Here is a 15,125-nt window from a genome sequence, read left to right on the forward strand (position 1 = left end):
TTGGCTGCCAGGTAGGAGAAGGATCTTCCTCCCATGGTGGCTCTTCGGATGCGTGGAACGGCGGTGAGGGCGTGGCTGGTTGATCGTAGCTGGCGGGTGGGAGTGTAGAAGGTCAGGCGGTTGTTGAGGTACTTGGGGCCCAGGTCGTGGAGGGCCTTGTGTGCGTGGGTGAGGAGTCGGAACGTGATTCTTTTGCTGACGGGGAGCCAGTGAAGGTCTCTCAGGTGTCCGGAGATGTGGCTGTGTCGGGGGATGTCAAGGATGAGTCGTGCGGAGGCGTTCTGGATGCGTTGGAGTCTTTTCTGTAGTTTGGCTGTGGTTCCGGTGTAGAGGGTGTTTCCGTAGTCCAGTCGGCTGGTGACGAGAGCCTGGGTGACCGTCTTTCTGGTTTCGGTGGGGATCCATCGGAAGATCTTTCGGAGCATGCGTAGGATGTTGAAACATGATGATGAGATGGCGTTGACTTGTCTGGTCATCGAGAGGGAGGAGTCCAGGATGAAGCCCAGGTTGCGTGCGTGGTCCGTAGGTTTGGGTGTGCTGCCCAGGGCGGGGGGCCACCAGGAGTCGTCCCAGGCAGAGGGTGATGATCCAAGGATGAGGACTTCCGTCTTGTCTGAGTTCAGTTTCAGGCGGCTGTTCATCATCCACTCGGCTACGTCTTTCATCCCTTCGTGTAGGTTGGTTCTGGCGGTGGCTGGGTCGTTGGTGAGGGAGAGGATCAGCTGGGTGTCGTCAGCGTAGGAGATGATGTTGAGGTTGTGTTGGCGTGCGATGGCTGCGAGGGGGCTCATGTAGATGTTGAAGAGGGTGGGGCTGAGTGATGATCCTTGTGGTACGCTGCAGATGACTTCGGTGGCCTCAGATCTGAACGGGGGGAGGCGGACTCTCCGGGTTCTTCCGGCGAGGAACGAGATGATCCAATCTAGTGCCCTCTCTTGGATTCCGATGTTGCTGAGGCGCTGCACTAGGGTGCGGTGGCAGACAGTATAGAACGCTGCGGAGAGGTCCAGGAAGATGAGGGCTGCTGTTTCTCCGTTGTTGAGCAGGGCTCGGATGTCGTCAGTGGCTGCGATGAGGGCGGTCTCGGTGCTGTGGTTGGCTCGGAAGCCGGACTGCGAGTGGTCGAGGGATCCGTTTATCTCGAGGAAGGCGGCAAGCTGTCTGTTGACGGTCTTCTCGATGACTTTGGCAGGAAAAAGGAGGAGCGAGATGGGGCGGTAGTTCTTGAGGTCGGAGGGGTCTGCTGATGGTTTCTTCAGGAGGGCACTGAGTTCGGCATGCTTCCAGCTCTCCGGAAAGGTGGCGGTGTTGAAGGAGCAGTTGATGATGTCCCGGAGTTGGGGTGCGATGACGGAGTCGGCCTTGTTGAAGACGTGGTGGGGGCATGGGTCGGTTGGTGATCCGGAGTGGATGGTGTTCATCGTGTGGATGGTGTCTTCGGTCAAATCACACTGTCACCCTGTTCACCCTCCATACTAACAGAAGGTGAGGTACCTCTAGATCACAGTAAAAGCATTGAATGTTTAGCTTCTTCAGCCAAGAGAGACACTGTTGCATTGAGACTTGAAAATTACCTGACGTTTATGAGGTCAGCGAGAAACTCAATAACAAGAAAAGTGATTTCCCCAAATAAGTCACTTACTGGAAATATCCCAATGATAAATACAACTGTGATTTATGTGGAAGCAGAATGGGAACTTTCAAAGAGCTTAGAAACTGTGTCTCCATTAAGCATAAAGGATTCGACCTTTAAACATATTGTTCAAAATGTAAGCCGAATTCCACAGCATTGCAGGCCACTAATCGAAATGCAAAGTTAGAATAAAGTAAAGAGAGAGACAATTCCTCTGTAATTTCTGTGACCTCAGATTCGGAAAAGAAATTGGAATGTCACAACATGCAAGACAGGCACATCTAAGAGTACAAAATTATACAAGACTCGTAGCTCTAGCAAGCAACAAACCATCCAAACTATGGTCAAAAGAAGAACTCTTGCTTCTAGCTGAACTGGAAAGATATATATGAAAACAAAAGAAATATAAATATTCTCCTGGTTCCACATTTCAATAATGAAAACAGAAAGCAAATTGCAGGAAAAAAAAGAGATTGAAGGGATACATGCAAAAAATACCAAAGGATGTACTGCAACCATTCAACAACACTGAAAGTGACTCCAACGATGAACTTGAAATCACTGTGGAAATAGCACCTGAATAGTGTAAATACTTTATCAACAGAAAGAGTGCAACAAAAATAAAAAATTATGATGATCTAAATGATAGAATAACAGAAGTTCAGAAATACTCCAAAAACATAAAGCATCACGATGCTGCTATGGACCCGATGGATGTAATCGTGTCATATCTCAGAGAACACCAGCGATATATGTCCTATGCCAATCAATCACAATCATCCTACAACAGAAAATGGTAATGGCCTATGAGTGCTGCAGAAGAGGAGCTTCAGAATGTCCCAGTCCGAAACAATGTACAAAAAAAACCAAGAAAAATGAAAGGCTCAATAGAAAGCATGAGAAAAGATATGCAAAAGCAAAAGGCAGCTGTAAGGAATACCAGACACTGTTCAAGAAAGACGTAAGGAAAATTGCCCGAATAATCACTGATGATGCAGAAGATGCCACTTTCCAAATCAGTGCCAATGAAATCTTTCAATACTACAGAGATATTATAGAAAAAGAGAACAAGAACCCAAAATGTATCCATGTTGACAGAATACCAGAAGAATGGGATATTAAAAGACTATGCAACAAAACGACACTTCTTGAAATAACTAAAGCGTTAGAAGAATCAAATTTAAATAAAGCAGTGGGGCTGACAATATTGGCTTAAATCATCTTTACAATGTTTACAATAAACAATCAAGGCTGCTGGTCAAAAATGATCAACTTGGTTAACTATGAGAAGAGTCCCTGAATGTATAATGAAAAAAAGTTTGATCCTAATTTCAAAGAATATACTGATCGTTGAACTAAACAAAATAAGCAATTGGAGACCAATTACAATCGGTACATCATTCATGAAGGTATTTAAAAAATCTTGACCAAAAAACTCACTTTATTCATCAATTTGAATGTAAGACAAAAAGCTTCATGAAAGTGAGAGGTTGTCTTGAAAATCTTACTGCTTCAGAATATCATTAAAAGGCCATGAAGAGATAAACACTCACATGCAGTGGTGTTCATTCGACATCTCAAAAGCTTTTGACTCTGTTAAGTGGCATTGTGGTGGCAATAGGGGCTTTGCCTTATTTACAAGGCAGAGTTAAGCCAACGTGGCTTAACTCTGCCTTGTAAATAAAGCGCTCTTTCATGCTGTACTTAGCATGAAAGGGGAGCGCAATGGGTGTTGCGGTGGGCGTTCCACCGCAACACCCATTGATTTTGACGCTGACCCTATTTACAAGGGTGATGTAAATAGGATATTTCAAAACACAAAAGCAACCCTTATGTCCTTGTGAACCGGGTAAGTACAGCGTACTGCAGACAATATTCACAAGGAACTCATTTGAAAATGATTTAAATATACAACTATAATAGTTATTCACGAGTTAATCTCACATATGTAATTCAAGAATAATTGAAAATAGAAAATATGAATGAATTAATACTATGATTAGTATTAATTCATTCATATTTTCTATTTTCAATTATTCTTGAATTACATATGTGAGATTAACTCATGAACAACTATTATAGTTGTATATTTAAATAATTTTCAAATGAGTTCCTTGTGAATATTGTCTGCAGTATGATGTAAACTTAAGGCCAGGATAAACCTGGTCTTAAGCAGGCGAAACAAGGAGAAATGCTTTATTTCTCCTAGTTTTGGCTGTTTCCATGTGTGCTGAGTTGTGCAGCACACATAGAAACTCCAAATTGCCATTTCTTGTTTATGGAAAGTTTCTGCCATCTCTAATTTAAATCACAACTAAGGAACCAAATACTGGCACAACAACCCCCTCTCCCCCCTTTTTCACTCAACTATATGCCTTAAGAATTTCAAAAATGTATTGAAAGCATGTTTTTTTAGTCACAGAACTAAGAAACTTCTGGTGAAAGAGCGCTTTATAAATACAACACATAACATACCATAACCGTCGGACTTGACATCCTTGGCCTGGTTTTCCTCTAACTTTTTGCCTTCAATCCTCTTGTTTTTGCTGGCTCTAGGACTCTAAAGTAAATGTGCTCTCTCCCTTAAACATGGTGAAATTGGCCTACACCCAATTGATACATTTAATTTACCTGCAAGTCCCTAGTAAGGTGGTACTACATGTATGCAGGGCCTGTAAATTCAATGCTACTACTGGGCCTGCATCACTCATTCTGCCACCCACTTAAAGAGCCTTTCCAGACATTTTCAGGCCTGCCATTGCAGCCTTTGCATGCAGTTTTAAAAATGCCTTTTCAACCAGGCAAAATAAACCTTTTTCCAGGTCTCACACATATAAGATACAACTAGGGTAGGCCCTAAAGAGCCCATAGGGCAGGGTGCAGAATGTTAAAATAGTTGCACATGTACATTTAAGTTTTGCATGTCCTGTTTGTGAAAAACTCTTACATTCTCCTTCAAGGTCTACCTCTGCCCTAGGATAACATTGGGTTAATTTATTAAGTGAAAACTTTCAATTGGGAGCAAGTAGAAATTTTGAGTTTGGTGTCTAACTAATTGTAATGTAAAACTCTCTTAAATGGTAAAGTTAGATTTTAAGTAGCAATTCTGATAATACCACTTTTAGAAAGCTGGCACTTTCTTGTTCTAACCATTTGGTGCCTGCAGCCAGTATTCTGGGTCACTTGACTAGGGGTAGCTGGCAGTTGGTCTTTGAGTATTGCTATCAGACTGTGAGACAAAGGGGCAATAGGTGTTGGCAGGATTGGCCATCTCTGACTTGATAGGCTGACAAAGCTTTTACCTACCACACTTGCACATCACAAAGGCTCTGCCCTGGCATACTCGCAAAGGCTTTTACATTAGTCTTTTGTGTCCCCAAACAAGCTAGGGCTAGCGCAGGAAGGCAGAAAATTCCAAGCACCTCTTTGTTTAGAACCCTCTACACACTTTTCCTACTTCAAAGCTGGCACCAAAGCTAAAAAGAGGACCCTAATACCCAACTCTTCAGTGCTCCTCAGGACCAGTGGAAGACTCAGAAGGGCTGCTGTGTTGCTCTTCTGCAAGAAGGACTGCTACTCTGCTGCCCTGCTGACTGACAAAGAAGACTGGACCTGCACCCTTCATCCCAGGCTGAAATGACTCCAGGGTCAGCTGACTGACTTGTTCTGAACTACAGGGATATAATATGATCCATAGGCCTCCCTGTATCTGCCCAGATGACCTGCTGCTGTACCTGAAACTGGACCTGTCTGAGTCTTGCTGGCCTCTGCTAGAGTGAGTTCCTGATCCCCAACAGGTGCCCCACCGGTCCTGGGCCCTTTCTGTGGCATCAGTTGAGCTCCACCTCCAAGAAAAGGAGAAATCCTGAAGTTTTGGGCTCTTTGCATTCACAAACGGACTGTTCACAACAAGATCTTGCCTCCCGTGGTTACTGCCAATGCGAAGCTCCGGTGAACCTGATTCTTCATGCCACAGCGACTGCTTGGGACGTATGGCAATGCAAAAATTGCACCATTGAAAGCCTGTAGTGACAGCCAATGTGAGTCTCCAGCAACAGCCATCCCAGGCACCCAACAGGATCTTCATGTTACAGCGCCAACCATCCGTGACACCAAGCTTGCTCTTCACACCATTGCGATGACCATCCATGACACTCTCCCTACTCCGCTCAGCCTTCTCCACCGCAGACAGAACACTTTGTGCTGGACTTTAGAAAGTCAAGTTTTCAGCTGGACTAACCTGATCCCTATTTCTACACTCCATTGTGGTCAGCATGAACTTGTGACGTTCACCCGGTCTTGCATGTCCACATAACTGTGGATGGTGCTTTGTCCTTTTAGGTGCTATACTTATGTAAATTCTTGAAAATGCTTATACCCGGTTCTACTAATTACATTTCTGTCATTTTGCTGTGACATAATTTATTACATTTTACTCAATATTTCTAAATTGGTGTGGGATTTTTCTCCTGTTTCACTTTATTCCTATTTTTGTGCTGCATAAATACTTTACACTTTGCCTCTAGGTTAAACCTGACTGGTTAGTGCCAAGTTACCAGAGGGTTGAAATGTGGTTTATTTCGAGGTCTAGGGAATGTCGAGATTTATAGCTTCGTAGACCTATCTAAAATTCTCACATGTGCCTAGAGCTGCTTTTTTACTGACTGGCCTCTGAAAAATGAAGGACTGGTTCATTCCTATCACAATTTCAACATGTAACAGGGAAGTTACACACAGATCTCTGTAGCGTACATATTAACCTACCAAACTATTTTACTGCAGTATTTTATTGTGCGATCTTCTTGGGATGACATTTACAGAATCGTAATATTGTATTAAAGCAAACCAGTCTCCCAAACTACATGTCCAGTAACTCCAACAACAATTCCTGCATTTGAATGTTTCATTTAAAAAACTTCTTCTTTAAATATCTGTCCTCAAATCCCCACCTTCTGAACATCGTTAATTTTTTTTGGCAGAATTTAGAAAAATAAGTTTTCAGTGACTCACAGCCAAACCAGGGTACAGTGAAATTATATTGGTTTCTGGGCAGCAGCTTCCTACCAAACTTTCCAACGCCAAAATAGTCACACATTTTATTGATTTAGGTCACAGTTGGAGCAACTTCAGATGTATGTTTGCTACAAAAAACACTGTATTTCAAATATCTGAATCCAACGTTCTGAAAAATTATGAAAATACAAATTTTCCTTGAAATAAATACATAAATCAACCACAAATCTTCCTAAATGATTGTGTTTATGGTATTTATTTAATTAGCTCCGCATTTGATTGATCATAGAGCCTTTGTCGAAAACGGTGTACACGTATTAAATTCATGGAAAATAGAATACAAAACGATTTACCACAGCCAAAGCTAAGACTGACAAAAAGCCAGCAAGAGTTCTTTCAGCAATGTTGTAAAAGACCATACAGTATAGGGAAGATTTCACGCGAGTAACGTTCAATGCATAACGAAGGAATCAATGACCCAAAAGATTGCAAGTTAGTCAAGGCACAGGAAGGTGCAGCTCGACGACATAAGAAAGCTAAGCATAAGAGGAGCTGGGATTATAAGAGGAAATCAAAGAGCACAGGAACATAGTGGTACGATTACTGACAGAATAAAAAACTGAAATCTACACTAAGGGGCCGATTACGATCTCATTTGATAGGGCTCTGAATCAGATTCGGTCTTGCCGAATCTGATTCGGAACCCATGTTCCTGACCGAATCATACCCAGTTTTGAACGACCAATTACGATGTCCGGAAACTGTAAAAGCTGTCCAAATCGGTTCTGAAAGGCATTCGTACAGGTCGAGCCTTTCGGAGCCAAATAGTAAATTTCTTGGGACTCAGTTTCTGAGCGAGCAATTACGATGACCGATTAGGACAGCGGTTCCAAATCGGTTTCTCCGGAATCTATCTTTGGGCCACCCGTAGCAGGCCCCCTTCACCCAGGGCCCTCCAAATCGGGTCCATGGGGGTACCCAAGGGACCCCTTGTTCCAACCATGCACAGCGTGGCAGGCACCCTGGGGTGCCTGCCACAGGGTGCATGATTTTCCCCAGCCTCCTCTTTCTTCAATTGGAGCCTGTGCTCTCGTACAGGACACCAGCTCCCATTGAAGACAATGGGAGTCCGACCAAATCGTATTCGGAACCATCCAGATAGTTCCAAATCGCTCTGTTGGACTCACCCGATTTGAGTCGTCCGGAAAACATTCCGGGACTGATTCGTTAGGAATGCTTTCCGAACTATATTGTAATCGGCCCCTAAGAAGAAAACTGCCCAGTGAAGTTGTTTTTTGCTCTTTACTTATGCTTTTTTCCTTTAAGCCCAGTAGACATATCAGACAGAATTTGTGACATTACAATATATGTATTCATCATTCATTTACATTTGTTTTCCTAGGTATTCTTTATATACATAAGGTACCCCATCAACATCTAATGCTGCTTGTGTTAAATTAGTGAACATTCCGGTTTGCCTTACTAAGGTACTCATCACTCATTTTGTCATGCTTTAATTCTCACAGATAGAATGGCAATCAGGTCGTTGAGCCATGCATCAAGTCTGGGGGCTGTACCCCTACCTATGTCATGGCCACACTGTGTTTGCCAAATAGCACTGCAATGCCTACACATTTTCCTGTTCAATCGTGGCTTGACCAGTAAGGAAATGTTAGCTATCTCATTTTTGTCCTGAAATATGTGCTTCCCATACTATACTATCTTCGGATATGTCGATGCCAGATGAAATTCTACACCAGAAGCTGAGCATCTAGCGGTTTTCGTGAATTCCCTCCATAAATATGTGAACATAATGACTGGTGTGTACGATGCAGGGATTTATTGTGCATCAATCAATCAATCTGGCTCTTGTAAATTGCGACAGTCGCCTGTTCTCGTGGACACGAGGGAATGCTGCCCTTTATGATAAAATTTGTTTACTGATGTGTCATGTCCTGTGCACAGGAAGTCAGTATGGGAGATGAATTGCTTGTTAATATATTAATGTGTAAATCTTCAAAGTTGAAAACATTTCTTTTGTGTAATTCTTTCACCATTAGTGGTTCCCTAGTGATGGGCAACCTAGGTGGTTTAACTGCCCACGTCAGTTTTACTAGCAAATATTGACCCCGGGAGGAGCCGGTGGAGCGGGACTACGTGGAGGTCCACGGAGTTGGGAACAAACTCTGTGGAACTCCGCTCTGCTCCCCTCCGCCACCCGCCTCCACCCCTCTTAATACAAAATTAATAATACTTTATTAAAACCCCAAAAAAGAAACACTTACATGTACTGGCGGCATTCCCCGGCTGCCCTCCTCCTCTTCCTCACCATCTCCTACTCCTACTTGTACTTGCATGTGCAGTTTTCGCAAGCTGATTGACCCAAGTAGGAGACGGCGAGGAAGAGGAGGAGGGTAGCCGGGGACGCAGGCAGTACAGGTAAGTGTTTATATTTTGGGTTTTAATAAACTAATATTAATTTTTTATTAGACAGGGTGGAGGCTGGAGCTGGCTAACTCCGCTCCGCAGTGGAGTAGGAATTTGCCCTATGCTCCGCGTTCTACGCAGAACGCGGAGTAGGCAAATCTCCGCACACTCCACTGGTGGAGCGCAATTGTGGCCCTGGGTTAGCAAATATTGGAGTTGATCAAAAAAGGCGTGTAAGCTGGACTTCACCTTTTATGAATTCAGCTGATCCTTTTCTCACCCTTATCAAGGGCGAAGTTTAGCAACTTTGGAGGCAAAGTGTTAATTTCCCCACCACTAGTGTGAACACCTACATTATATGGCATTATTATGCAAATATCTGACACATGAGCAAACCAATGGTCTTATGTTTAGATACCCTGGCTAATGGTATCATTCTCAAAATGACTCTGATAGACCCCATTATACAATGTCCAATAATTCATACGCATCCCACTGCAGGCATGCATATCATAATCATGAAAAGCACAAAGACATAATAAATGCTACACCACTTATCCATGCATTGTCCACAGTCTTGCAATTTATACAATATAAAACAACTACCCTTAAAAGTCCAGAACTTTTGGTTTCACCAATATTTGCCTTGGTTTAAGGAATCGCGCCATTTTGCACATTTGCTGACAGGGTAAATTAAAATAATCTTTCCAGTCTTTTTGTGTTTTGGTGCACAAAATATCCAGAGTAAGGCCTGAGAGTGTCAATGCAAGCAAAGTCAATATGCTTAAGAAATGTTTTGTTTTGCAGGGACAGAGTCTTTCTCAAAACGTGGACAATGTTTATGCGGCCCTTGACGGCACCCAGGCCGCATCTGAGTATGAAGATATTCGAAGGAATGATAGACGCGAAGAAACTTACACAGATGATTGACTGTCACTGTTGACTCAGTGGTTGCTTTGGGAAGTTCTGAAGTTGCTGAAATCTGTGTTCTCATCTCAAACCAGTGATTATGAGATTTGTTACATTTTTGTTTTCTCCTGATTGATTGTTCATAAACCCCTGGGCAACATGAGTTTCCCTTGATTCAATCATGTCCCTCATTAAAAGTTTACCAGGAATCGTAATTGCCATGCTCTCGCCCCATGAGTTATAATTACAATTCCCATGCTCACCCTAGTGCTCACGTCTGCACCCGTACAATTCCTGGTCAACGTTGCCCTGAAGCGAGGCATCTCCTGAGTCTCTAGTCTCTTTACAAGTACGGATAGAGAGGCGTTTGTGACCAGTGTAATCCTAGAGAAACAAGCAAGGAAGTCATATCCCAGAAAATAATTATTTTTCATTTGTCACACACATTTCTATGGTTTACATTTTAACCTGAGGTACCTTTTTCTGGTAGGCACACCTAAGTATACAATCCAGTAAATGAATAAAGTGCCTGGACCTGTTATAGAGTTTCTGACTGTTCAAACAGCTTCCCTGCAGAATGCATATCAAAAACTACATTATATGCAATTTTGACATGATAAAAGGTGCATTAATATGAGGCGATGAGCCCTATTTTAGGTCTGACTTTAATGGCGTTTTGTGCAAATCAAGCCCTAGCTATTATGGTCAGAGTTTAGAAATGTCTTTGAATTGAATGTGGTTGTGTTGTTTCTTCTCATTACTCCATTACATTTAGAATTTCATATTGCTGTGAAATATTGTTGCACTTTGTGACCATACCAGACAGAAAAAAATTCATGCACAGTGCACCACTCTAAATAAAACATAGGTTCCTGTCATGATGGGGTTTGCTGGCTAAGCACAGACACACGCGCCTGTTTTTAGGTTTCGCCTAGGCATCACATGCACTTAATGTGCTGTCACTTTGAGACATGCTGCATCTGAAATATGGTCTTGAACCACCTCCCCTGTTTTCGATTGGCTCCTGTGAATGCCTTTTGTAAATGGCTGCTTCTGATTGGTGAATATAGTTAATTGGTCCCGCCTTTTGCTGTTTTGGAACCTCCCAGCAGACTGCCCCTGTTATGTGTGTTTTTTATTTTTAATGTACGTTCATTTGTGGCACTATGGGGCATATTATCAAGGACGGTGTTAACATTATCGCCGGTTTAGCGGCAGAAAACTGCCGCTAAAGCGGCGAAAATGGGCTTGATAATATGCCCTGGAGAATTCCCATAGAAGCCCAGGTTCACACCAGAACATGGGCTGCCATGGGAATTCCGTAGAGCATATTATCAAGCTCATTATCGCCGGTTTAACGGCAGTTTTCTGCCGCAAAAGCGGCGATAGTTCGAACGCCGTCCTTGATAATATGCCCCTTTTTTCTTTTTTGTTTGCCTCTAGAGCTCACTCCTGCCTGGGCAGCAGAGAGCACGCATAGGAGGCTGCGAGGAAGAGACAGCAGTTTTTCCAGCAACCTATGCGTAATCTGATGCAACAATAGACGTTTCATCTTTTGAAATATAAGCACTGTCTACGAGAAATGTTTGTCAATGTATAGCTTTTTGAAATCATATTTGCTCCCACATTTTCAAGATTTCCTCCACTTTCAAGTTTTTCTCTGACTCTGAGCATGTGTTGCTAAAAGAAATGTGCTATTTCGGTTCTATGGCTGCATGTCTCTCATCCCCCAAGAAGGCGCACAAGCGTGGGTGCAACTTTTACTGCTGCTTGTTTTCTACACAGGTGAAGGGGTGGAATGAGAGAAACAGAGGGGAAACTCGACCACTGAGCACAGCAACTGAAGCGTGCACTGGCCACATGTAGTACAGGGGCGTGGAGAAGGCTCAGGGTTATGCATTGCACACAGTTGCATACATCGCCATAGCCATGTTAGGAGCAGGCCACGCTTCACAGGGTTATTTTTTTTAACGGAGAAGGTAATATGGAACAATTAAAGTTTTGCCTGACCCTCACAAGTAGCGTGAGCCCCACCCATACCACGCACACTTATAGTACTAGCTTTGTGGTAGGGGTAACACATGCGTGCACTCACAGTGTTTTTGTCCGCCTTACCACTGTCCACAGCCAGTACGTATTCTCTCGGGTTCCGAGATCCTAGTTTGTATGTTAGACATTGAAAGTGCATGTGCTCTGTTTTTTCAGCATTCTCGTTTTCTCACCACAGCTTTTGCCAGCGCAGGGTTGTTAAATGTTCGCAAACACAAAAACAGAAATGAAGAACTTTGGGGCATATCAGCAGCAACCGGCGATAATTATCGCTAAGCGCGCTTAGCGCTAGGATAATTATCGCCGGCCAGCGTGGATTTTTATCTCTGAGATAGCGTGCTATTGGCAACGCTTATCTCAAAAGCGATAAAAGATCCTAGCGCTAACTGCCAAACGTGAGATTATCGCTGGAAACCCAGCGATAATCCTACGAAGTTTGGCGATAGCTTGCTGATAGGGCAAGGCATACTTAGCCATGATATCCATCTTCCATAGGATATCATGGCTAAGTCAGTTTCAAAGCAGGCGTAAGGAAAGTAGCGATGACAGAGGTTATCGCTACTTTTCTTGTCGCTATGCTGCATTGCGTGATGCTTGATAATAGGAGAAATGTCGCTTAGCGACATTTCTCTCATTATCCTGGGGAAGAACGCCCACTTTGCATCTCATTAGAGATGCAAACATGGGCGTTAGGAATTCAGGCGCTAAGGCAAGGTTTCACGCGATAGCGTGACTTTGCTAATATAGCGATAAAACTATCGCCGCTTTTCGGCCGAAAGTCATTAACAATGACAATAGCTCGAACTTTCACAAATGCGAGACTGATTGCATTGCAAATGCTTGTTATGTGCTTGCAGCTTGTAAAGTAAATTCACTTAACGTGATATTTCTCAGAGTTAGTTCTTTATCTTCAGACATCACAGCTCGGAAACAGAAATAGGCAAGCCTTACTCACTGTTTACAGCTGTACTCTCTAAAGGTAAAACACTAACTCAGAGAAATATTCTGTTAAATGAATTCACTTTACACACAGCAGGCGCATACTAACAGATGCTCATCTCTGGGCTAAACCAGCAAAGTCTATCATGTTCCAGCCCCTGGGATGTTGTTCTTCTTACCTTTAAAAAGTGTCCCATATGCTTGTTTTTTGTCAACATTCCTTTGACAAAATGTTCATTTTGAATATTTTTGTAATCCATTACATAAAATACTTGGATTTTTCTTTCGTATTAAACTACTAATGTTCTAGACATGCCTCTTTTATTTCAAAGTTTTACAAAAGTACTGTGATTTTATGAAGATATCTTTAGAAGAAAACACAATGCTTTTTATGGGACCTGTATTCCTGTTGTCTTTTTTGTATATCAACAGTGCATCTCAACCAAGTAAAATATTGATCTATGTTCTCCCGGTGTACATTAATATTCAGTTAAAATGTAACCACCATTTATTCTAGCACCCAACAGCACACTGGCTTCTGCTCCATATTGAAATATTGTTCTATTCCTGTAGGCAAAATTGCCACTAATAGTTCAGGTCTTGTCTATACAGTAATTATTTTGTTATTGATTATTTTTGTAAGAGCTATGCTATTCATTCTGTTTTATACACTGATGCAACATGCTCTCATAGTTCCCTTAAAACGAATTCCACTTAGAAACTGAGTTATTCATTTGGGAATGGGGGGGACCCTTACCTACTCAAAATACACAACATTCTTAGGTCTCAGTAAAAGTCTTAGAAAAAACTCTGCTCAATCTGGCAGTTATTAAATTAATCTCCAAACAAGTGCATGTGATGTTTGTGGGCCCAATGTACCCCTACAATTTACAGCTCACTGGCCCGCCCAGGAGATGGATCGGGGATAGTGTTAACCTAGGTTCAGGAGGCAATTTGTCCCAGACAAAACACCATTTCTAATTCGAGTGAATAGGGAAAACCCTCAAAAAGGAGTTCCAGAGCCGAATATTAGCAAAACCATGAAGGTTTTCTACACAAATTCAAAAGGCTAGAATACAGAAATATTAAAGTGTAGACACATTTAAATGCATAAAAATCATTGTCATGAAGGCTCTCAATAATGAGCCCAATACAGACTAATTGGCACAATCTGTAAAGTAAAAATAAGGCTTAGTCTCAAATGTGCACCAAAATCAGTAAGAAATCATGCAGCATCCCTAGTAAAGACCCAAAGAATTTTAAAAGGTTCGTGGCTCACCCCCAAAATCAAGGCGTTTATATACAGTTTTCTTGCACTGCATTCAAGGAACGACTGGACAACAACGCACACAACAGCAAAGAACTCTTCAACATCGTCAAAGAGCTCTCCAACCCCAACGCCGGAAACAACGACATCACCCCTTCGCAAGACCTCTGCAACTCCCTGGCCTCCTACTTCCACAACAAGATCGCGGGCATACACAACAGCTTCAGCACTCAACCGACGAGCACCACGACCGAACCACCGCCCCCCACCACCACCCTCCGCTCCTGGACACCGATCAGCACCGAAGACACCGTCCGCACGATGAACTCCATCCACTCCGGATCTCCAACCGACCCCTGCCCTCACCACGTCTTCAACAAGGCCGACGCTATCATCGCACCCCACCTGCGGGACATCATCAACACCTCCTTCGACACTGCTACCTTCCCGGAGAGCTGGAAACACGCCGAACTCAGCGCTCTACTCAAGAAGCCATCGGCTGACCCCACCGACCTCAAGAACTACCGCCCCATCTCGCTGCTCCCGTTTCCTGCAAAAGTCATCGAGAAGACCGTCAACAAGCAGCTGGCCGCCTTCCTCGAGACGAACGGTCCCTCGACCCCTCGCAGTCTGTCTTCCGGGCCAACCACTGCACCAAGACCGCCCTGATCGCAGTCACCGATGACATCCGAGCGCTGCTCGACAATGGAGAAACAGCGGCCCTCATCCTCCTCGACCTCTCCGCGGCCTTCGACACTGTCTGCCACCGCACTCTAGTACAACGCCTCAGCAACGTCGGAGTCCAGGAGAAGGCACTGGAGTGGATCATCTCCTTCCTCGCTGGAAGGACACAGAGAGTCCGCCTCCCCCCGTTCAGATCCGAAACCA

The 15,125-nt window shown here is 43.5% G+C and overlaps 1 protein-coding gene across 1 annotated transcript in view; it reads left to right on the forward strand.

Moving 5' to 3' along the window:
• Positions 1 to 11,198, forward strand: part of LOC146809063 (B-cell receptor CD22-like) — a 476,425-nt gene extending 465,227 nt beyond the window's left edge. The window contains exon 8 of the mRNA XM_085614823.1: positions 9,881 to 11,198. Coding sequence (XP_085470949.1) covers positions 9,881 to 10,003 — 123 coding nt within the window. The 3' untranslated portion in view covers positions 10,004 to 11,198. The remainder of the gene's footprint in view (positions 1 to 9,880) is intronic.
• The last annotated feature ends 3,927 nt before the right edge of the window (positions 11,199 to 15,125 follow it).

Source organism: Triturus cristatus, chromosome 7 (assembly GCF_964204655.1).
Source record: "Triturus cristatus chromosome 7, aTriCri1.1, whole genome shotgun sequence".
NCBI classification, from domain to species: Eukaryota; Metazoa; Chordata; class Amphibia; order Caudata; family Salamandridae; genus Triturus; species Triturus cristatus.